Below are 24,664 nucleotides of genomic sequence, written 5' to 3'. Positions count from 1 at the left end.
CTTTGAAAACCGAAATGATTTCCATCATAGGGGCATGACAACCATGATTGCCGAATCAATTGTCATTACCATGACCTAACTTAAATTGCCTCTGCAAAACACATGTTAGTCATAGTAATCTCGTATTGTCATTAATCACCGAAACCCAACTAGGGGCCTAGATGCTTTCATATCTGATGTCGTTACATTCCAAAACCAAACAAAGACCATAATGATTGACCCCACTTTCAATTACATTTGTAACCTGGCTTAGTTACCATTTGCATTACTACTGGTGGAAGCAAACACTATGTAAATCCTAGAATAAATCTAAAAAAAAGACAAACACCCATGCTAAGATAAGTAAGGATTTGAACTTGGATGAGTAGGTTTCACCATAAGAAATCTAAACAACTGAGCTACACTCAATTCACCACTATATGCTATTGTGAATAACAGAATGAAAAATATAACAAAATGTATTAGATTTTAATCTACAATGATGAAAATTATGTCTGAGAGGAAAAATAATGAACATTATGAGGTAGGAACCACCACCACCACCAACTAGACCAGAAACACTAAACATGTCAGCTCAATATGATGTACCTTCGCAAATCCAATATCCATATACATTACACAAGAGATAAAACTCTCTGTGCCTCTGATAAAACTCTTCCTCCCTTTGCCAACATCCGAACAAATCATAAAAGGTAGAATGATGCACGGGCTGTTTTTTTTTAATCAGACCACTTGTTGCTGCTGCTGAAGCTGCTTCCTTAGCTCCTTGCGCAATATCTTGCCCGATGGAGCCTTGGGGATCTTGTCCACGAAGATCACTTCACGGACCTTCTTGTAGTAGATCACCTGGAGCAGTAGAAGGTCCGTCAGTCAAAAGGGGGGGGGGGAAGAGAGGACAAACACATGTATTCATTTTCTTTATCTTGAGTTCTATTATTCCATTCCTAATGTTCACATTTATCATCAGAACATGCATGGACACAAACAGAGGCATCAAGAAAATAAATATCACCTCCTTGGCCACAAATTGTTTCACGTCATCTTCGCTGAGCTCGGTCCCTTTGGCCTTGGCCACAAAGGCGACTGGGATTTCCCCGATTTCTGGCTCGACTTGTTTCCTGCAATGATCGTAGGCACCATGCCTCTCAATGACTGAAATACGTACCGAGCATCCATTGTTGCACAAACCACCTAGCTAGTAGCTAGGGTTGAGAGCAGATCATGATGAGGTCAAGTGATTAATACCCGACGACAGCGGCATCGGCGATGCTTGGGTGGGTGATGAGCAGGGCCTCTAGCTCTGCGGGGGCCACCTGGAGGCCCTTGTACTTGATGATCTCCTTAAGCCTGTCCACGATGAAGATCTCGTCGTCGTCGTCCACAAAGCCGACGTCGCCAGTGTGCAGCCACCCGTCGGCGTCGATGCTATTCTTCGTCGCCTCCGGGTTGTTCAGGTAACCTGACCAAAAGCACATTGGCACATCAAGTCTTGTAATAATTAATATAAGTTCTAACCATCAAAGTTGCATTGCTCATATAATACTGTAGTTTATTGAAGAACAGGGAGTAACTTAACCAAAATCCAAAAAAAAGATAGACTATAATAATACTGGATGGCAACCAAACTAAAAGCTTGACAAATTCATCTGCACAGTATACATCACTTCGTTAGGTGAATGATGGTAGCACCCAGTGTCTGTGATAACTCCGACCAATTAGCAATTATCATAAAAAATAATGAAAAAAAAGATCATAGATGTGACTACATTTCATTTCTTTCCATCAATTATATATTCCATTTTATGTCCGTGTCATCAGTTGGTAGTTGATCCATACTCTCTCGGTCCCAAAAAGGATGAGTCATTCATAGCTAAAACGTCATCTTCTTTTTGGGACAGGAGGTGTATATGTCAACAGCTCAACACGTGCTTGTCACGAATAGTTGTACATAACAATTTACAGTGGCCTAACTGAAAATCGACAGCTGCTGTCGCCATTGACATGCAAGCAGCTACCAAAAACAAAACATTGCTGCAGGCCCCACTTCACTTCGGTGGGATCAGATCTTGGAGTATTCAGTACAGTCCATTCCTGATGAATTCAGCTATCACACCAAGGGAAAGGAAGGAGACTTCCATAGCCAGACTGAATCGAAGCTGTCAGTTCTCAGCTAAGACCATTTAATTTAATGTTAATTTATTTCTGTTGCCAATCTGGACAGGAAGGTACACATGACATGGGAATGGAACGGTTCATCTAACTCGGCTTTGCTTTGAAGATTAGGATCACAGCACAAAGCCCTCCTACTAGAGCTCTCAAGTCTCAACCGCTGCACCAACAGCAAATCACCAAGGGTGGGTGGACAATGTCATCGGTCGCAAGGGACTAACTGACAAATAAACTCCTCGCAATGCCGTCTGTCTGAACCATTTGTGCAGTGCAGAAGAGTATCACCGCTTGTTGACCGCGCTAGATTAGTTTGCTGCACATTATTTATATATCATGTTGTGATACTTTATTCATGAATCAAAGTTGAGGAGTGATTAAGGATATGTGAAGCACTAACAACATGATGTGCAGTCGGCGAACCACTTGCGCATATATATATATATACACACATGGCAGTGCTAATCTACACCATAGGATATTCTACATCACAGGCCAAAACTGACTTAAAAAAATACTGAATAGTACTAGACCATGTTCAGTATCAGGTAGTACTATACCCAGTACCTCGAAAATACTAAACGATACTAAAACGCGACTACTGAATAGTACTAAATTCTATTCAGTATAACTGCCTGGTGTAGAATAGTAAGTCAGATTAGATCTAGGGATGGATGGGATGTGTGGGCCAGCCAGCCAGCAGTCCATCCATCCATTCTCCAATGCAAGCATGGAGATGGAGCTGCCGGAAGTCAACATTTGGAGGTTGGAACGAACGAACGATGGACGACGACGTGCAATGCAAGAGAGAAGAGACTAGTACCTTTCATGATCTGCTGGCCCCTGATGCAGATCTCTCCGGGGAGGTTCCGGCCGAGAGACTTACCGGTGTCCGGGTCGACGATCTTGAGCTCGGCGTTGCGCACCACCGTGCCGCACGCGCCGGACTTCACCTTGAAAGGCTCCTTGGCGAACGCCAGGCACATGGACAGCACCGGCCCGGCCTCCGTCATGCCGTACCCCTGCGTTGCGTTGACACACACAGACAGATGAGGCAACACAGATATATATGAATGCAGCTGATTGTACTAGAGAGTGCTTTCATATACGGAGTAGAATTGAATTGAAGTTTCAGAGCATGCCAAAAAGTTTGGTTTGGGACAGAATAAAATTCAGACGGGCGATACGAACGGATTAGTACGAGTATAGTATATTCTTAGTTCTGTTGTCCAATGGACTGACTGACTTAGCATTGTGTGTGTTGTGGACGTGGTCGTCGAATAACAGAACAGATCCATCACCAACTTGCTTCTACTCTACTGGACACACTGAAATCCCTATGTCCAGTTTTTTTTACGCTTTTGCAAAAATCTGGTTGAAGAATATTCTAGTTATTATTAGAGAAAGTCATTGACGAGCTATTTAATTTATTGTAAAATCCTTGGGATCCACAAACCCACCCCTCTTGCCCGAAAAAATTACAGCAACCCCCTAACAAAAAAAAGCTCAATCTATGAGGTAGGATAGTCACCGGATATTACACACTTGGGTCGAGAAAACCATCGTGTAAGAAAGAGAGCTGATTTTTTTATCCTTATCTTGAGTGAATAGGAGTGCTACTAGAGGCAGCTAACCAACCCGGCTAGGTGTCCATTCGCAATCCTCTAACTAAAACCCATCTAAGCTTACCCATTGCTCGTCTCGAGCAAAAGCCGAAACATTGGCTGTTGATCAAGAGTTGCTGCAATGCCGATTACATTTCAAAAGTACGATATCTACAACAAAAGTATTCTTCCTTTATTTGATTAAGTTGGCATTTTATCCACCGTTTTATCATAATTTTTACATGAAATGCAAGGTTGATGTTGCACATCGAAGCCAGTAAACAAACAACCTCCTACCAATATAACCTTCAACATCATCAGCACCCAACCATGGAACTTCCGTGTACCAAGTCCAAAGTCCGCAGCACTCAGAAGTTCAGAAGTCCGCAACACTCAGAAAGTCAGAAGTCAGAACTACATTCTCTTGTGAACAGAGCCAGTACTAACAAACTATCTGGCTAAGCTGTTAACTCGCTATCCTAAGTCCATAATGAAATACCGCTAATAACCATTAGTTAAAACATCCAAACAGGGCCGTTAATAGTAACCAAGTTAACAAAAGGCTATTGTATTAGCTATATAAGCTTTTCGTAGCTAACAGCTAGTATTAGAATCCTATTAGCTGGCACCACCATATTCATATCATAGTGTAGCACCTGCCCGAATTAATCAATTGAGTTGTCAAGGTATCCTATGCTTGTGAAGGAATTTCTCCATGGGCGTCGTTGGATTGGATCAGTCAAACGTGCCAATGAATGATGTGAGGGTTGACCTACGCGAATATCAAAAAGTCAATCTAAGCCACTCAAGGAACATCCAACGGCCATGGAAAGCTTATCAAGACCATGCGTCCAATCCCGTCATGGTTCACCGTCAGATTATCAATCCGTAGGCCCCAACGCTAACGTACCACATTCACATAGTAACATAATCAGGAGAAATGGGCACTCAGAATTCAGAAAAAGAAAAGGGAGTCTCAAAAAATCAAGAAACTGCACATAAAACACGACGCAAAATCCAAAAGTGCAAGCATAAAAGAAAAAAAATACAACCCAAATGAGACAAGCAAACATGAAAACGGAGAAAAACGGCCGGTGGCGTTTGGTGCGCTCGGTCTGGAATGGCATGGCACGGCACGTACCTGTCCGAGCACGGCGCCGGGGAGCTTGGCCATGAAGGCGTCCTCGATGTCCTTCCCCATGGGCGCGGCGCCGGAGAGCACCATCCTGACGGACGACAGGTCGTGGGACGCTGCCTCGTCGCTCTTGGCCACGGCGACCACGATGGGCGGCACCAGCGGGGCGATGGTGATCCGGTGGCGCTCCACGAGCTGCATCATCCTGGCGAGGTCGAAGCGGCGCATGACCACGATGGCGGCGCCGACGCGGAGGCCGCACATCATGATGGTGTTGAGCGAGTAGATGTGGAACATGGGCAGCGAGCACAGGATTACGTCGTCCGCGGTGAAGCCTATGTTGGGGTTGTCGCCGTCCACCTGCTGCGCCACGCTGGTGCTCAGGCTCCGGTGCGTCAGCATCACGCCCTTGGGGAGCCCCGTCGTGCCGGACGAGTAGGGCAGCGCCACCACGTCGTCGGGGTCGAAGCCCGCCGCCGCTTCTGCTTCTTCTTGGTCCTCGTCGTCGACCTCTTCGTCGGGGACGCTGGCCATGACGTCGTCCCAGAAGTGGAGGCACCCGTCGCGGCGCGCGTCGATGAGGACGACCGTGAGTCCGCCGTCGGCCTTGACGGGGAGCTTGTCCACGGCCATGTACTCCGTGAACACGACGGTGGCGCCGGAGGCCGCGATCTGGTTGGCGATCTCGTGCGGCGTGGACATGGGGTTGGCGGTGGTGACCGCGGCGCCCACGCGGGACGCGGCGAAGAAGGAGAGCACGAACTCGGCCGAGTTGAGCATGAGGTTCATCACCACCGCGCCGCGGCCCAGCCCCAGCGGCGCGCGCCGGAGCGCCGCGGCCAGGCGCCGGGTCAGGCGGTCCACCTCGGCGTAGGTGAGCACGGCGCCCGTCGCGCCGTCGATGAGGCAGGGGCGGTCGGCCACCTCGGGGTGGCGCTCGAAGCAGTAGCGATGCAGCGGGAGGGTGTTGTTGATGGTGATGTCAGGGAGTTTGGACCGGAAGATGATCTCCGGCGAGGCCTCCTCCACGACGGCCACCGGCTGCTGCTGCTCCTCGGTGGACTCCATCGAGATCAGTGCCACACCAGGGACGGGACAGGGAGGGCTTGCTTGGCTGAGGTTTGCGTGTGCAAGATTTGCAGTGTCCGCTACTTGCTACTTATTGTCGTCTTTGCTACATACAAAGGCCAAAAGGGTGATGCATGATGCAGCATTTGGTGGGAAATCGCAAATTAATTGCTGAATAAAAGTGCCAAATGTGATGAAGGACTGGGTTGGACTATGGATGGGAGTGGTTTGTAAAATGTATATTCGTGGAGGGTTGCTACTTGCAGTGTTGGATTATTATTAGGAGATGGTCACTGAGCTGTCTTGTCAGAAGGTCAAACAATAGGAATTTCGTGTAAGCATAAAATTTCAACTATTATACTGTACTAGGTAGCGTGCCCACGCGTTGCTACAGAATAACTAACAATTTATAGTAAAAGACACACGGATGGCATGATAAGATAACAATATCGTAAAAATTAAATACCAACGTTAAAGTGACAGTTAATAAAAAAGCATAGTTTATGAAATTAATAGTCACGGAGAGCGCGGCGTCACAGGCTCTCAACTCAACTTATAGACTTTTCCGTGATGCGGCTAGAATCATGCCCGTGCGTTGCAACGGGAACAAGATAATGCCACTATAATTTAAATTCGATCATGCGTTGTATTGTTAAAAAATGATTTTGACCGTGACGTTCGCAACAATCCGTTTGTAGCTCATAGTTGTAATTTTGGATGGAGACATTTATTTAAATACCCATGCATCTCCTACTCACCACAATCACAAACCGTATTTGTAGTTACATATATAGTTTTTTAGTTTAGTGCCCATACTTTGCCTAAATACCGGCCGCTTCAACAAATCACCCGACCTCTCACAACCCGGAGGTGAAAGCCTGCAATGCGATGAAAGCTGCAGTGCCATGAAAATTAATCACTCAATTTATGCTCATTGATGCCTCCTTATGTATTGTTGTCATTCTACAAAACCATGGAAAGCCTCATGAAGGAAGCCTCATGTTAACGACGAGAATAAGCCTTTTGCAGATGATGGTATTCCGAAGGAAAAAAAAAGATTGTATCAAACAATCCCTACTAAACCTCGAACCCAACACAAGGCCTTAACCTAAGCCTAAAAACATTGATTACTTAACTATCAGTCAACAAGCTCGTAGTATATACTTGATAGGACAATTACTTAACATGTTCTTCTGAGGACACTTGCATAAACATTGCAGTTACAAAAACTAATAAGAAAAATACAGTTTAAAAATTTAGACTTTAAAAACTCTAAGGGGAACAAAGAAGGCAATGGTCAACCTGTTAGACACCCGTCGCCGATGATTGCCTGGTCAGCGAACTTCATGTCCTAAGTAGTTGTGGTGAGTTACGCAACTTGTATACTGGAACTTTTGACAAGCAATTTTTGTAGCTTAGAGTCGGGGCTCGGGCTTTGGTCCTCGCCGCTGTCGTAGTGTCCGCCACGACGAGGGTGGTAGCCGTGGCTAGCCTCCTCCCTCTCATCACCGCGGGCACGCTTGTGGGCATCGAGGGTGTTGCGCGCGTCACGGTGGAGGCCAAGACACTCATGCACTGGGGCCGCAGCGCACGACCTGCCGCCTCGCTGTACCTGGTGGACTGACACGTCCCTATTGGGTCTCTCTGAGGGCGCGCGTTGGCTGGCGTCGAGCTCACGTCGTCCGGGCAGCGAGCTCTCGGCCTACTGCATCGCCGCGTGCTCGAGTAGCATGCGAATCTCACGATGGGCCCAACGATCCTCGGGTGTCGCAGGCTCCAGAATCCCCCGGAGCAAGACCGCCGCGGCAACGATGTTCTGGCTTGCCCGGGTGAAGTGTGGGAGGGCTTCGTCGTCCTCGATGATCCTCCGGTTCAAGTCGTGGGCCACAGTGCGCGCACGCCCACCGTCTCTGTGGCGCTCGATCTCTCGCTCGAGCCCCGCGCGTTCCTCCTCGAGCTAGAGTCGTGCTTTTTCGAGCTCTTGGTGTCGCGCCCTCAGTTGCTCTACCCGCAGGCGAGATGGGGCCCCTACATCCCCCTCGACCTCGTCGTCAAGGTCGTCTGTTGGGGTAACCCCTCCCTCGTGGATGCTTTCGATGTATCCCTCGGGGGTACCTGCCATGAAACATTCTCACGAGGGGGATGGCTCCCCCTGCTGGAGTTAGAGTCGAGGACAACTCTGATTCTCCCACGAGAAGGTCGTGGAAAGATTCCACAATGTATTCGGTCATCCCCACAAACTCATCGTTCGTAGGGGATGGGGGCGTGCGCTGCGCCACAAGGTCGCCAATGGCCTCTACGGTGTTGCGCAGTCCGAACGGGAGCGCTGTCGGGGCGCACCAGATGAGGTATTCCGAGGACCTCCGGCAAGCTGCGTCATGATGTTGGCAAACGAGAAGGTGAGGCAGCACAGGTCCTCCCAGGACGGTTGGGGTCCTAGGAAGGCACCGAGCTGGCGCTCTAGCCTCCCATAATCGAAGCCGAGGAGCTGGTCGCTCCCGGGGGCGCGGGCCTCCGGTGCGTGCTGCTGTAGCTCCTCAAGCGCCTCGGTGATCGCGTCATGGCCGGCGGAGTGGAGAGGCTGGACGGCGGCGGGAACCTGCACCAACTATCCCTCCATCGTAACAATGAAGTCTAGGGTCCCAAAGCGCACGTGCGCGTCTAGGACCCAGCTGACGCCATGACAAGCCATCCGAGGCCTAATGTGGGCGTTGAGACACGCAAAAAGCCCCTACCTGGTGCGCCAACTGTCGGTGTTTTTGGACCACCGACGAGGAAATTTGTATTTGCGCGTCTGGCTCGGCTGGTGTACTGGAGGACACAAGGGTTTATACTGGTTCGGGTGGAACATCCCTACGTCCAGTTCGCTGCTGCTCGTGTTACCGACACTTGATTTGCAGTAGGGGTTACAAACAGGCGAGAGAGGGAGAGGATCCCAAGTCAGCCATGTGCTCGTGTCATGCTCTTGTGTCCATATCTCCCCTTTCAAGGGGCGCCCTGCTTCCTCTTTTATAGGCGAAGGGAAAGCGCGGGTTATAGAGGAGAAAAAGGAGAAGAATGAGAGAGAGAAGGGGTCGGGCGAGACGGAGCTCGTGGCCTCGAAGTCGGGCAAGACGGAGCCCGCGGCCTCGAGGTCGGGCGAGACGGAGCCCGTGGCCTTGGGGTCGGGCGAGACCTTTTAATACATCTCGAACCATCTGGGGAAGTCACCGTGGGCGCTAATTTCTTTGCTTTGGGTATCCCTAATATCGATACCCGATAGACATGCTCACTTCAAAATAGGCCTGTCGCTCTTCTTCTGCAGGGCGTTCAAGTGGTAATTGGAAATAATAGTGAAGATTTTTTTTCCAACATGGTAAAACCGAATTTCATTACAAAAGCAACGAAATTACAAAGTTTGCAAGTTCACAGACATAACTTCCTGCCAATAACTTCCCCATGCCCATGCCTTTGACCATCGAGGGATCATATGGCACTGGCCCTACCGAACACATCAAGCAAGACAACAGAACAAACAAGGTTCACCAGCAAACACCAACCCAAGTACGGCTACTTAAACATTTTCCGATATGGGCCAGGGGCACTGCCATCAGCACGCAGGCTGGAAAATAGGACAACTACAGAAGACAATCACCCAGCGCCATGAATGATGAGTTGCCGGTCATCTTGGTCGTCTTCCTCTGTGACTTTCTTGTGGATGTAGAGCGACATTACCTTCAGTCTCTCCGCTTGTTGCTTCATTTGCCTTTCCTTGTCTGGCTTCTGCAAGCCTGCCCAATAATAAAAAAAGGAGCACATCATACAGATAATCTCAGTAGGAGATTTGATTCTTTTGTCCTCAAAACAAACAACATTTCTTGTGCACCATATTGCCCAACAAAGAGCCGCCAGCCCCACTGCATATACAGGTTTACCATTCGGTAAGCTAAGCTTAATCCGAACCCAAAACTGATCAATATTACAAGGTCTGCAACTGACTCCAAGGGCACATGCAATCAGACTCCAAATGTATTTCGTCATCGTGCATCCAAAAAAGAGATGTTCCACTGATTCCTTTTCTGTACAAAAAGGCACAGATTTGACGTCCTTTCCAATTTATTTTTGTGAGGTTATCCTTAGTAAGGATAGTGTTTTGAAGCAGAAGCCACATAAAGATTTTGGCTTGCCAAATATGTTTAAAGTTTTGTCCCCGATTGTTTCGACATAAATGTTTATACAGTGATTTAACAGAGAAAGTTCCAGATTTTTCCCAATCTCATTCTGTCTTATCATTCTCATTATTCACATTGCATCTACATAGGATGCCATGCAATCTCCTAAAATGGTTCTGCGGATCCTCCGAAAGCCATCTCCTAAAAGTTAGCCGCCAATTTCTCATTTTTATAGTTGCAACTGAGCAAGATTGTTCTTCATTGATCTCATATAACCTTGGAAACTAGTCTTTAAGGGACACCTTCCCACACCACTTATCATGCTAGAAGCTTGTGTTTTCCCTATTACCCACAAGCATGATTCTCCCTCTTAAGTAGATATGTCTTACTTTAAGCAAATCATTCCACACAGGAGAATTGTTATTGCTTTTTTTCAGCTGGGAAATACCACCAGATTTCATGTATTTCCTTTGAACAATATCATGCCAAATACCGCTACCATTTTCCACCTTCTGCCACCATTTACAAAGCAAACTAATGTTCATTTTTCTCAGATTTTGCGGGGAGGGGGGGGGGGAAGGCTTGCCTCGGTTTTTCCCTTCCCCAGACCCCACTCATGTGGGAGCCTCCGGCACTAGGTCTGCCCTTTACCCATTTGACTAGGTGATATTCTTTTTCAGCCTTCCCCCTTTCCAAAAAATCTTTTTATAGTAGTGTCCATCTTTTTTATGGTAGAGATGATTAGGAGATACATAGACATGGCATAAAAAGTCATGCTGCTTAGGCTGGAGCTAATAAGAATCACACCCCCCCACCCCAATAAAAAAACACACTAGAGAGATCCCCTGCCGTCCATCTAGCCTCTTTACCATCTTTTCCTCAATTGGAAGGCAGTCAACAATTTGTAACCTGGTTCCAGAGACAGGGACACCAAGGTACTTGATAGCCCATTTACTAATTGCACAGTTAAACATATTAGAGAAGTCAACCATTTTGTTCATGTCTTGGCTAACCAGAATCACATCACTATTTGAAAAGTTAATATTCAACCCAGACACGGCTTCATTACATGTATAAGAGCAGCTTTTTCTTTGTCATCTTGAATGCAAAGAATGGTGTCATCAGCATATTGCAAAATAGGCACCCCATTATTAATATATTCAGGGATTAACCCTTTGATCAGCTTTTTGCTTTGTGCGAGGTTTGGCATCTTAGCTAAAGTGTCTCCAGCTATATTATATAAAAGGGGGGATAAGGGATCCCCATGTCTAACTCCTTCCCAGTTTTAAAATAAGCCCCCTGGATGTTGTTGATTTTGAGGCTAAGGGTCCCAGAGGTCATGATCAGCTGTATGCCTATATCCATTCACACCATTTTTTTTATTAAGACCTCTCTGTCTGATACATTCAAGCAACTGTTCTGAAGTTTACTAGGCTGTAAAGAGAGAGCTCCCGCTCTGTACAAGATTCTACAGTTGTATGCAAATAAGCCTAAACTTTAGCTAAATTCAAACATCTTGAATCGTATGATGCAACTTGATTCCCTAAAAATCGCTGTCAGGAATCCTTATATCTCATTCTTTGTTTCCCTCCCCATGTAGTCACTGGGATCGCCTGAAGGACATAAAAATTATTTGTGTCTATGCTCTGGCCTAATCTTGCTTCCACATATTCTGATTTGTCTTTAGGTGAGGATAAGCAAATGACTGTTCAATTGTTCTTGCACTGGAGCAATTCCATGTTATCGTAGCTCAGTAAACAATTACATACTCCAGACGTCTCCAGTTTCTGGTTCTGGATATTATCTGGCTAGTTTACTATTGGCAATTAATGATCCCTGAATTGTAGTTTTTGAGCTTGTGATGTTCTGCTTATAATTCTCTTTATTTCTTTCTCTTCTTTTATAGTTTAAGTTTTGCATGGCTAGGTAAAACGATGGATTAAAATTCAAAATGCTTTAACCTCGTAAATCACCTTCTGATATTAACTGTTAGCCTGGAGCCTTGAACATTTTAAACGTCTCTTTGTTGAGATGATCTTTTACCTGGCCATTATTGATTTGTTTCAACTCTTGACAGCCCTTTTAGGTTACCTGCTATTCTTGTTGGAGATGGCCGTCTTGGTGGTATTTCATCCATTTTGTCTGCGTATGAAACTTTATTGCTAAGAGGTGTCTATTCATGACCATCCATTTAATTCTATCATTTTATTAAATGAGTAGTTCTGCTGTTCTACTTTTGTTTATGATAGATTTAAACTCTATTTATTTTGTTGTTTAGGGTACATGTGCTTACCTTGACACAAATTCCTAAAGATCCTTTAGATGACCTAACTGATTGGTTTTCTGAGTCATCCTCAGCTTTTAGTTTTCTTAAAGATGCTCTGCAATCATTTCATTGCAGAAGAGTAGAGAGGTTAAACAACATGCAAAGAAAATCGAAGGATTTATTGTGGTGACCTTTTACTCAGCACAATCTGGTTCCTCAAGATTTAGTTACAGTGATTGATTCACGTTGTGGTGAGATTTTTTCTGTGTACAAGGTTTGTCCACTTTCTAGTTCTACTCTTCTCTCTTCACTGTTTCTTCAAAAGAAATTTGTAATGAAGTTGTGGTTCAAAAGACAAAATGCTCATCCCTCAATTTGATGCATGCGCAAGTTGGTGGACTCAAGGGCCTGATTCTAACTTGCAAGTTTTGTCCTCACATCTCTAGCATATGTGATTTATTTTGCTACAAGAACTCCCTTTTACACTTTTTATTGGCAAAGTTGTGTATTTTAACTTTTGACAAGCAATTTTTGTAGTCTAAACTTGTATACTGGAACTTTTGACAGGCAATTTTTGTAGCCTAAAGCCCTAAACTTCTCTTTACTCATTAGATTGAACTTGCAAGAGATATGGGTTATGCTGGTGCAAGATATGGTCATGTGATGTTTCCAGAAAATGTTCATGAGCCTGCTCTTCGTTCTGCAGAAATTTTACTTGGAGGAGTTGGTAAAGGTTTGTCAATTTAGCTTTTCCTCCACTGACTATAGCATTGGCTCAATTCAAACTCTATGGTACTCTATAATGAATTTGATGCCATATTAATATGAAAATTGACTTGGAGCTTGAAATATGTCTCACCTTCCAAATTCTCTTCCTTTTCGTGGATATATCTAGAGCTTATGTGCCTGATGATTTGTTATGTTTACCTCAAGAAATGAGGAGATTATAAGGATGTGTATGTGAAATGAGACATGTTTTCATGGGTCATATCAATAGTTTAACCTTGTACAATATGATTATTTCTTCCTTTATTTCAATATTGTGTTATGGTTTTGTTTTCTTATTTATTTCTTGCAACTCTATCCACGTGGGTGATAGCATTATTTCTTTACGTGTGCCTGTCATATTTGTGCTGGCTTATTTGTGTCACAACTTCCCCTTTTTTTCTCAGGTTGGGCTTCTCGAGTCTATTATTCAGACAGCGGATCCACTACGATTGAAATTGCTCTAAAGATGGCATTTCGTAAATTTTCTCTTGAACATGGAATTATGGATGGCAGTGAAAATAGTACAAGAAATGATAGAAATGAAGGTATGTGACGGCCATACTAAACATCCTTGTCTTACTTAATTATTGACTGAACTACTAAACAGTTCACAGTCAGAGAATGATGTTTTTTGTTTATTCTTCACGACCATCAACCTCAGTTGATCACCATAACCCTGTGTTTATCTCATTAATTATATTTCATATTTGTTGGGACACATTAATATAAGTATTGTATAAATAATTGTAAATGCCCATTTTGTGCATCCTAATATATTTCTTAACTATTGATTCCTCTCTAGGTACTTGCTCTAAATGGTTCCTATCATGATGATACTCTGGGTGCTATGGAAGCTCAAGCTCCATCAACTTATACATCTTTTCTTCAGCAACCATGGCAATGAATTTGAGCACTGTAGTTAATATACTGAATGTTTTTAGACTTCTCTACTCTTCTTCAGTTCTCTTTTGGAATTGTGCCCTTTTCTATCACTTCACTATGCTGATTGTCTTGGTGTTTATACTCTTCTTTAGTGTTTCTCTGTGCCAACTGTGGTCTTTTTTGTACCAGCCTTCTCTTTGATAGCCTAATAGGATTTTCTTTTCTAGTTTTTCTTGAGAATTTAGTAAGACTCGGCCACACTCCTTTTTTTTACAACCTCCTACCTTGTTGTTGGTTATCATATCAGTAAGTAAAGCTGAGATCAATTACATGAGGTTTCTTTTGTACGTATTGAGGTCAAGGACTTTTTCTAGATCCTCCATCTGTGTATGTTTTTTTCTCGAAAACGTAGGAGAGCTGCGCTTCATTAAATTAAGAAGAGAATAAAGGGCTAGAGCCCAAACAACACCTCACACACCACACACACACATGCTCACGCGCCAATAGTTTCAAGGATTACACTCGCGTCGGTGGCATAAACACACAAGATGACCACTACTGAGTTAGACACTCTAACTACCGGGGAGGAGGGTAGTCAGGAAAGATAATCCTCAAGCCCCTACCATAGACCACAAGCGGCGGTCCTCGCCAGCTAAAATCAGAGCAATAGCTAAGCTTGGAGCTACTCCATCAAAAACACACCCATTGCGATGGTTCCAAATAGTCCAGGCTCCAAGTATAATAAGCGAATTAACTCCTTACCTTATTAGCCCATCAGCGGTGCTGCTGCTAGCTTTCTCCCACCAAGCATGGAAGGACAACTCAGTAGGCTAAGGGGACAGGATCTAAAGACCGACCTGTCTGAGCAGATTGAACCAAAATTCTCTTGCGAACACAGAATGGACAAGGAGATGGTCAATAGTCTCATCTTCTTGGTCACAAAGAGGACAATATTCAGGATGAGGCAACCCACGATGTGCCATGCAATCAGCCGTCTAGCACTTGTTGTGCGTGACCAGCCACATAAAGAAGCGACACTTAGGCGGTGCCCAAGATTTCTAGATTCTTTCCCATGGTCCAAAAAAAGTAGAACCCAAAAAGAACCCATCATATGCCGACTTAGCCGAGTATTGTCCATTGGAGGAGAGCCTCCATATGTGTCTATCCTCAACCTCCGGCTGCAGCTGAAAATCCATCAATAAATCTCATAATTGGAGAAATTCCACCAACACACCAACTGTACGAGCTCCCTGAATGTCCAAAATCCAAGCCTAGTTAGTGAGGGAGTCCTAGACAGTGCGCTGCTTGACCCTCCTCTTGGGAATAGTCATGAAAAGGCGAGGGGCAAGGTCTGCAATGCATTGCCCATGGAGCCACATATCTAACCAGAAAAGAGTATTTGCACCATCTCCAACTATAGAATTCACAGCTACAGAGAAGAAGGCTCTCACTTGCTCAGGCACATGTAATGGGAGAGCAGCCCAAGGACGATGAGGTTCTGTTTTCTACAGCCAAACCCATCTCATGCGCAGGGACCAGCCAAGAGACTTGAGATCTGAAATTCCTAGACCTCCCAACTCCGGTGGTCAACATACTTTGACCCAAGCCACAAGACAATGTCCACCTTTTGCATCTTTACGGCCCCTCCAAAGAAAACCGCGCTGAATTTTATCCACCGCTTTGAAAGCCCATGGAGGAAAAATCAAAGGCCATAGCCAAGTAAATGAGCATCCCAGTAAGAATAGATTGTACTAGTACCCTTCTTCCAGCCCTTGTCACTAGATCTCCCTTCCAACTAGGTAGTTGATCTGCAATGCGGTCAATAATGGGCTGCACTTGTTCTCTAGTTAGTTTTCTTAAAGATAGGGGCACACCTAAGTATCTGCATGGGAATTCTGAAAGAGGGCAAGGCAACAGGTTTTGTATGGTAGCAATCTCCAAATCAGCACACCTGATAGGGAGAATAGTACTTTTCTGTAGATTAGTCTTGAGCCCAGAAGCTTCACCGAACAGATTAAGAATATCCATGGTTGTAGTGATATCCCCAGACTCCGGGCAAAGAAAGAGGGCCACATCATCAGCATAAATAGAGATACGGTGCTGTAAACCATGAGATGACAGGGGTAGCAGTAAACCTTCACTGGTGGCCTTAGTAATCATATGCCCCAACACATCCATTATCAAGATAAAGAGCATGGGAGACAGGGGGTCACCTTGCCGCAATCCTTGGCGATGATGAATAAGATCCCTAGGCACCCCATTTAAAAGAACTTGGGTTGAAGATGAGGAGAGCAACCCACTGATGATATATCTCCATAATTGCCCAAAACCAAGCTGTTGCAGTACCTCCAGGAGGAAAGACCACGACATAGAATCAAAGGCCTTGGAAATATCTATCTCGAGAAGAATCCGAGGCTGCTTTTGTTAATGAAGAAACCTCGCCGTTTGCTGAACCAACATGAAGTTATCCTATATGAATTGCCCTTTTATGAAGGCACTTTGAATCGGAGAGACCATTTGTTGTAGATGACCAGCAAGGCGATTAGCCATCATTTTTGTGATTAATTTGGCGAAGCTATGAACCAGACTTATGGGTCGAAAATCTTTAGGCTGATCAGCGCCATCTTTTTTAGGGAGGAGAGTAATGTAGGCTGAGTTGAGGACGCCCAAGTTCACAAACTTCCTGTTCCAAACTGCTAAAACCGCCGACATAATATCTTCCTTTATGATGGGCCAGCAAGCCTTATAGAAGCGTCCCGTGAAGCCATCTGGCCCGGGAGCTTTGTCTGAAGGTAAGATTTTAATAGTATTCCACACTTCTTCCTCACTAAAAGGGAGCTCAAGATCAGCAAGGTCATGTGCAATGATTTCTAACTCATTTAAACTAATTGTGTACTCCCTGTCTGGATAGTTACCCAAGAAATTTTCATAGAAATCATCAATAGCTGCAGCTTTATCCTCATGACTAGTGCAAATTTGCTCACCAGTGACAATTTTTCCAATAAAGTTCTTCCTTTTCCGGTGATGAGCATGAAGATGGAAGAGCTTTGTATTTGCATCTCCATCATGGAGCCAACTAATCCTTGAGCGCAGTCGAGCAATTGTGTGTTGAAGGGAAGCTAGAACTAAGCTATGCTTTTTGAGACAGTTTTTGAGCCACAGTTCCCCCGAGGATAACTGACGACTATCTTGGGCGATCTCAAATTGATGAAGAATTTCCCTAGACAAAGCGAGCTAGAAACTCACCTGACCGACCATCTGGTCGCTCCAACTTTGCAAACCTCTGGTGGTAGCCTTGAATTTTCTTGCCAAAGTTATGAAAGGACAGGGACTAGTAGGAACTGAGGTCTAGGCTGCGGAGACGGCTTCCTGAAAGCCATCTAGTTTGGGCCAGAAGGACTAAAAATGAAACCTGCTATGACCCTGAGTGTTATCCCTTAGGCCAAGCAAAAGGGGGCAGTGATCCGAATCATCCGAAGCCAAACTCTATAGCAAACAATTAGGAAATCTGTCCTCCCAGTCCATAGTGCATAGAACATTGTCCAACTTCACCAAAGTAGGGAAAACCTACTGATTTGACCATGTAAATTTGCGGCCATGCAATAGAATCTCTTTGAGAACAAGATCATTGATAAACCTTCTAAAACGACCCATCACGACCCTATTAAAATTAGCATTATTCTTGTCCTCATCCTTATAAATTACATTGAAATCCCCGGCAATCATCCACGGCCCTGGGCAAGCTGCTCGGATATCATGTAGTTCCTGTAGAAAATGGATTTTATCTTCATTACCTTGCGGCCCATAGACACAAGTTAACCACCATGCTTGCCCATTCTTAGCAGCAAACTGAATTGTTACACTGTGATTATCAACCCTCTAGACTCCAGAAACACCGATATGATGTCTCCAGGCAATCAGAATGCCTTCACTAGCACCAGTGGAGGGGACAATAGCATAATCAGAGAAATCAGCCCCAAGAGCTGAGAGAATAATCCTATGAGATAAGCCTGCAATTTTTGTTTCCTAAACACACACAATATCCGACCGCGTAGACTCCACAAGAGACCGCAGGGAGTCTTGTTTGGATGAAGAATTCAAACCCCTAACATTCCAAATTAGAATTTTGGAAGGATCCATAAATTACAATCATGTCAAACGACCAAGAAAGACATCAGGTGGCTTAAAACAGCAGCACACCACCCTCTCCCTCATCTAGATTTTTAGGAAGAGACCAATGGAAAAGAGCTGCCAGAGCCTAGAGATGAGAATCGGGTAGGGGCTGCTCAAACAATTTCACATATTCATCTAAGGCCTATTGATCTATACCTTCATGCTCCTCAATGAGTTCTAGAGTCCTCATTGCCTTCTTCGATCTCCTTTCTAGGTTGTTGAGTCCAAATTCAGTCTTCACACCAGCAAGGCGACGGCTGCGTCGGGGGGTGTCACCTATTGGTACGGTCTTGCCTCGCCGCTTATTGATGGTCGGGACAAGGAGATGGAATCCAGCGCGCCGAGCAAGTTTGTTGATGAAGGCAGACTGCAAAGCCACCGGGACTACTATAGAGGAGGTCGAAGGCGGAGCAGGGGCCTCCTGAATGACACCCACACCCGCCGCCAAATGGGAGGGCTTGCCAGCGGCAGCCGGAGGTAGAACCATTGTGCCCACCTAGAGAGGTCCCACCCCTAAGACAACCAGGTCAACCAGAGAGGAGGCCAGTGGCAGAGCGGTTGCAGTACCTACCGCGGGCATTGGTGAGGAGGCCGGAGGTGGGGCAGCAAGCTCCGCAGCCTCAACCCTGACCACGGGTAACCAGGAAGGATGGAAGCGACGCCTAGAATAAACTAATATTGGCTTCACCGGAGCTTGAGAATGCAGTGGCGGGGTGACCAGGAGGTCAAAAATAGGGATGGGAGGGGAAGGTGGAGGAGTCCGTGGGGAGGCCGGCATTACCATCGCCTCATCAGAGGAGAGACAGGGGTGAACGCGGTGAGGCCGGCAGGCACTCCATCGCCTCACCACGGTCCCTAGTCTCATAGCTGAAGTCCTGAAGTCGCTCATCAGAAGCCTAGTGGAAAGTTTAGCCACCAACGGGTCTAGAGCTAGGGAGTCCACAGGCCCATGAGAGGCCGGCCTAGGGGCAACACAGCCAGTAGAGGGGAGCTTCAGATCCTCTAGCACTTCTAATCGCACAAGTGTAGGATAGACCATTGATGGGCTACCATCGATAGGGCCCTCCAAGCCGTTGGCAGGCGCCGCTAAAGTAATGGTCGCAAGACCGAGGGGTTCAGCGTCTAGGGAGCCCCGAGCGACATCGCGTGTCCCCTAGGAACCCACGACTAGTTCTGGAAGAACCACAGGCGAAGAGGCCGCCATGATGACACCGCTTGAAGGGTCCGCCACGTGGACAACGCTTGATGAGGAAGGACCCACCCGCTTGAGGATAGGCTGACGTCGAGAACCACCTCCATCATCGTCTAGGCACACCGAGGAGGAATCAAACGACGATGGGGAAGATGGATGGCAGCGCCTCCATCGATCAGAGGGGCCCACACTGCCTCCTCTCCTAGCATGAGATGGTGGAGGGGGAGGGGGAGGAGCGCCAGGCCCGAGCAGCACAAAGAACCAAGTCTCAACAGGGTAGGACAGAAGCCTCTTCACCGGGGGACCATCCATGGCAGCGACCGAAGGTTCAGTGACCCACAGCTCCTTGGTGGATGGGAGAGCAGAAGGGTCCAGGCACCATGCTGAACATCTGAAAGAGACTAGGTCCCTCAACCTAGTGGTGTTCGGGTGAACTTGTTGAATACAGGCCAAGGGGCTCAAGAACTGCTCCACAGTTGAGGTTTCCCACACATGTGCAGGAATTCCCTAAAGCTCAACGTCGATCAACCATGGCAGCACCCGCCCCGAGGCACCGGCCAACCGACTCCACCACTGACACAGGAGGGTGAACGTAGGCGAGCATAGGGGAGGTTGTCGTTGATCCATCAAGCGCTGAACAAAGCCAAAATTGGGAAGGGCGAGGAGATAACTAGAGCTAGAGGCCTGACGAAGCACCAGGGAACCTGCCTCGACGCCCAGACGAGCAGCGAGCACCTCCACCACCTCACTTGTAGGGGCCAAGGGCTCCATCCCACATATAGTCACAATCACGGCATTCGTGAGGTCTTCTTGTGCCCTAACCATACGATCATCCCAGCTGATAATGCATTGGAGAGACTACGTAGGCGCAACAACGGCTGTAGGAGGAGCCACTATCATAGAAATTGAGGGTCCAAGATCAGCAGCTGTGGAAGAAGCGGTCGGCTGTCGGAAACAAGGCCGATGTCGACAACATAGCCACCTCTCCCTGTCGCCCATGGCTACCCCAGTCCCAGTGTCATAGTTCCGCAGGCAGTCCTTGCCACCGTCACTAGGGACCTCTCCCACCAAATGCCGTTGTGGGGATTAGGTCCGACCGGCAACTGGGCTGGAGGTTGGCAGTCCTCGCCACCGTCACTAGGGACCTCACCCATCGGAATGTCGTTGCAGGGATTGGGTCCGGCCAGCAACTGGGCTGGAGATTTGTGTCTCCAAACACGCTTGGCAGCTCCCAGGCCACGCATAGCACATGCACCGCCGACTGGTCTAGCCACCATGACCCTAGACTCCTTACCCGCTGGAGAACCATTGTGGGGAGAAGCACCAGGCAGCAACATGACTATCCCAAGCCGCCTCCAGATAGAGATGCGCTCCGACAGCAAGGCACCGCCACCAGCTGACTGCATGGGACACACATAGGAACGGTGCCCCAGTGAACAGCAACAAAAGCACCTAGTTCTCTGATGGCACAAGGCAGCAGTATGACCGGCAGACAAGCAATTGAAATATTTGCCCACTAAATCAATAGGGACTTGATGACGAGGGGGGCATGCTTCGCACCGGCATCGCCGCCGCTCGCCACACGACATGAACTTCACCCAACCGCCTGGATCAGGCCTCTCAATCCTGGTAGGCGGAGGCGCTGGGATAACTTCAACTACGGCAGAAACATCTGTCGCCACGGCTGTCGAAGGGGCCAAGGAGCTTGGGCCAGCAGACGAGATGATGACGTCGTGAAAGGATGGAACAGAACTATCGGAGCACTCCGAGCCCGGACTATCGCAGTCCCACCGCTCGTGCTTGGAACCGCCATGAGAGAACAAGGGAGGGGAGGAAACCGTCGCCGATGGGGAGGGATTGGCCGCCTGCACGGTCAAGGTGGAGGTGGCTGCCAGGCTCGGGATGAGCATCGATGGGGGGCAGGGGTAGGCGAGGCGACGGGAAAGGGAGAGACGCTTGGCATGGTTCGATAACTATGTATGTTAAAAGTGAGGTCTACAATATTTCTTTGCCTCAATCAATGTAGCATGATCCTCAGACATATGGGGATACATGTCAGTTTCTTATGTTTGACACATCGGACCTAATTCATTATGGGTGTTTATTTAATTTGTTCTTCGATTCAAAAAGTAGGCTTTTCTTCACAAGCTGATGTCTTTTGCAAGATCAGGGACAAAATATTTGCTGCTGATTTGTATTCGTCCTATATAAAATAGAAACTATAAGAATTTTCTCTATCAAGTAGTTCTAAACATCATGCAGCACTAATTATAGAACCAGGTAAATAAAGTTTCACTCTTTGAGCATCTTTGGAATATTTCCATTCTTTTGCTCTTTAGCCTTTAGTATGCCTACTATCATTTCATAATAACAGCTGACAAAATCTTAGTACTTTTCCATGCCATTTACTGCTTCAACCTGATTAGCCCATATTTGTGTAGTAATACAAGGTGCTGGTGGAATGCTCATGATAGATCCTCTTTTCCAGCGAGTACTTGTCTATGAGTGTAGAAGTCAAAAAATACATGTCATAGTTGATGAGGTATTTATAGGATTCTGGCGTTGTTGTTGTTGTTGTTGTTGTTGTTGTTGTTGTGTTTAGGACTGAAAGGCTATGTTGTTGTTATTATTGTTGTTGTTGTGTTCATAACCTTGGTAACTTCTCTTTCAGTCTGCTTCAGAATTACTTGGTTGCTTACCTAATATCGCCTGCTGTGCGAAATTGATGACTGGGGAATTGTACCATTAGCTGCAACCTTAGTAACGGAGGAAGTTTTTGAATCCTTCGAAAGTCACTCTAAGGTAATCATCTTGAATGTGTTTGCATAAATGCATAATTGGTCTCAACGATCTTGAAGCATGAATGCATGATCTTAGATGTTATGTCAAAAGTATCACAATGAATGCGTCATTACAGTTTAGCACAAATTCTATTTTGGTCCAGCTTACGGCACTCTTACATGGCCATTCCTACACTGCTCATGCCATGGGCTGTACTGCAGCACTAAAGGCTATGCAGTGGTACCGGGATCCATCCACCAATTCGAACCTTGATACTGACCACATGAAGCTCACGGAGGTAATAAAATATGTTGTTTGAGTAGGTAGAACTGGTTGTTTAAAGTACTCCATAATGTTTTCTTAGGCGTAAGCAGATTTTATGTTTTTGAGGTTATGTAAGTCGTGGAGCACACACCGAGGCATCCTCTGATAGATTCAAAGCAGCATTCAACCAAGAACCATCTCCAACAGCAGATAGCTCCGTTCTGTTTAGGAATACAAACTGATGAGACCAGATGTCTAGGTCATTGCAAGGCAATGAGATTATTCACCTAACACACAAACATTGCATACCAGAAGACCTGTTACGCACCTCCCATATGTACCAGAGGAGGGTCGGTAGGATGGAGTAAACAGGTCATGCAGTAGTCCAGAGCCTCTTCAGCGTCCATTTGAATTTAAATTTTGTAGTCCTGTACTCCTACTATCGCACACCACAATGTTGTGACCCCAATATGAAAAGTATAGCTGATTAGCTGAACCTATAGTAATTTGAAATTGCTTATTTTTTCTCGAATACATAGGAGGGCTGTGTATCATTATAATATTTATTGACCTGGATTCTGTCTCCCTAATGGTCCATCTCATATACGAAACAAGACAAGTAACAGAAGTACAGAACAGATACGGAAGTCAAACCTGATCTTCTGTATAGGCCAACCCTACTGGTTTCTGAGCCGCAGCCTCCATCTTAGCAGCCTCCACATATAACAGATTCAATTTTTTTTAGATAAAGCATAGTTAATATCCGGCTTCATCTACATAATGTAGAATCAGGCCATTATTACAGTGTTGCAGCACCCAAACACACCGACTGAGTTCTTACAAGCAAACACGAAGCTTAAAACGACACACGAAAGTTTAGACTTATGAAGACCAATTGTTCTAGAACCACGGCAAATAATGATGGATCTGGTCATTCCTTTGTTTGTGTACTGATGGAGACCTCAGTATTTTTTGCTGTACCCATGGAGTTCATTTGACTCTTGCTACTTCTCATGGTGCATTCTGTGGCTTAATTTGGTGAAATACAAGTTCTTACAGTTCCAGTTTGGGCCAAGTTTTGTGCTTAATTGTGATAATTTATTTAAGTAATGCTGGATTGTTATTTACTGCTATGCTATGAGTTTCATGCTGCCTGTGCAGGAACGCTTCACTCTACGCAAGGTCCTTGGTGCAACAGCTCTGTAAAGAGGATGATATTTACATTAGGCCCCTGGGTAATGTGATATGCCTCATGTGTGGTCCATGCACACCCCAAGATAGCTGCACTCGACAACTCCTCAAAGTACACCGCAGGATTTGTGAGCTCAATTGAGCCGACTGAGAATATAGTTGATGAGAGCAGATTTTCGAAGTGGAACAGCCTTGTGCCAACTTAAGTTTCAGGCCATCAGTTAACCTTTTAAATGCTATACAGTGTTCATTATCATCGAATCTGAAACGTTAGAGTTGTTCTAGTGCAGAGGGTGCCGTTCCAAAGCTCGATGGTAGGATGATAAACTAGTTACTGACTGCTTTGCTGCGTTTCCAGTCATCTGATTGTATGTACCAGTGAATTAATATATGGTTTGGACCCATTACATTGTTGGTACTCAGTTTTTTCATAGCTTGTTGGTATTCAGTTTTGGTTCCGTATGTAAGTTTTATAGGTGCATTGCCAAAGGTTTTGCGATGTTTTTTTCGCAACAAAAGTTCAGAGTTGATGTACGTTTTAAAAATAGAAAATAAAAAAAATATTTTTTTATTCACGACCAGTGGGACTCAAGAACCCACAATCGCCTAATTAGAAGTCAGATGCCTTATCCATTAGGCCATGGGCACCTATCGAGTTTCTGATACATTTGTCGGTTATTTATCGACAACTCGAACAAACGCAGACTTTGCCCTCACCCCTATCCTATGTATAATAACACCATTAAGGTAGTGTTTGGTTTGGCATTTTATGATTATGGAGGGTAAGCAATTTGGTTACACACTTTTGGTTCGGTGTTGTCGGCAACTAGTTACGGTGCAATAGATATGGTCCTTTATAGCGCAATCGGTAATCCGGCAGATTGAAAGACTCTCCAGAGCATAGTCAGATCATTGTAATTCTGTACAAATTTTGTATCTTGAAAGGATCAAGATGTCCAAGAGGGGGGTGAATTGGGCTCATTCTAAAATTCTTTGCAATAATTAAACCCTACACTTAGCCCA

The 24,664-nt window shown here is 45.8% G+C and overlaps 1 protein-coding gene and 1 pseudogene across 2 annotated transcripts; one reads left to right on the top strand and one right to left on the bottom strand.

Moving 5' to 3' along the window:
• Positions 1 to 561: 561 nt before the first annotated feature.
• Positions 562 to 6,073, bottom strand: LOC136500589 (4-coumarate--CoA ligase 1-like). 2 transcript variants are annotated; one of them, XM_066495974.1, is made up of 5 exons: positions 4,912 to 6,073; positions 2,990 to 3,188; positions 1,246 to 1,459; positions 1,013 to 1,118; positions 562 to 846 (listed from the first exon to the last, which is right to left on the bottom strand). In XM_066495974.1, the coding sequence occupies exons 1-5, from the start codon at positions 5,971 to 5,973 to the stop codon at positions 724 to 726; spliced, it is 1,704 nt and encodes a 567-aa protein (XP_066352071.1). In that variant the 5' UTR covers positions 5,974 to 6,073; the 3' UTR covers positions 562 to 723. The 2 variants fall into 2 exon arrangements, with proteins under 2 accessions (XP_066352071.1, XP_066352072.1); XM_066495975.1 differs by having other exon boundaries at positions 3,053 to 3,188.
• Positions 6,074 to 7,717: 1,644 nt separating this feature from the next.
• On the top strand, positions 7,718 to 23,656 carry LOC136499725 (bifunctional dethiobiotin synthetase/7,8-diamino-pelargonic acid aminotransferase, mitochondrial-like; annotated as a pseudogene).
• The last annotated feature ends 1,008 nt before the right edge of the window (positions 23,657 to 24,664 follow it).

The sequence above is a fragment of the Miscanthus floridulus genome, chromosome 13, assembly GCF_019320115.1.
Source record: "Miscanthus floridulus cultivar M001 chromosome 13, ASM1932011v1, whole genome shotgun sequence".
NCBI lineage: Eukaryota > Viridiplantae > Streptophyta > Magnoliopsida > Poales > Poaceae > Miscanthus > Miscanthus floridulus.
Note: the sequence above shows the minus strand (reverse complement) of the source record. Positions and strands in the feature narration are given on the sequence as shown.

Excerpts from the sequence above, each read along its gene's own strand:
- LOC136500589 (XM_066495974.1), bottom strand. The coding sequence starts at position 5,973 with ATGGAGTCCACCGAGGAGCAGCAGCAGCCGGTGGCCGTCGTGGAGGAG. Across the intron at positions 3,189-4,911 it reads CCGGCGCCGTGCTCGGACAG|GGGTACGGCATGACGGAGGC; the intron begins GTACGTGCCGTG and ends AACGCAACGCAG. Across the intron at positions 847-1,012 it reads AACAATTTGTGGCCAAGGAG|GTGATCTACTACAAGAAGGT; the intron begins GTGATATTTATT and ends CTACTGCTCCAG.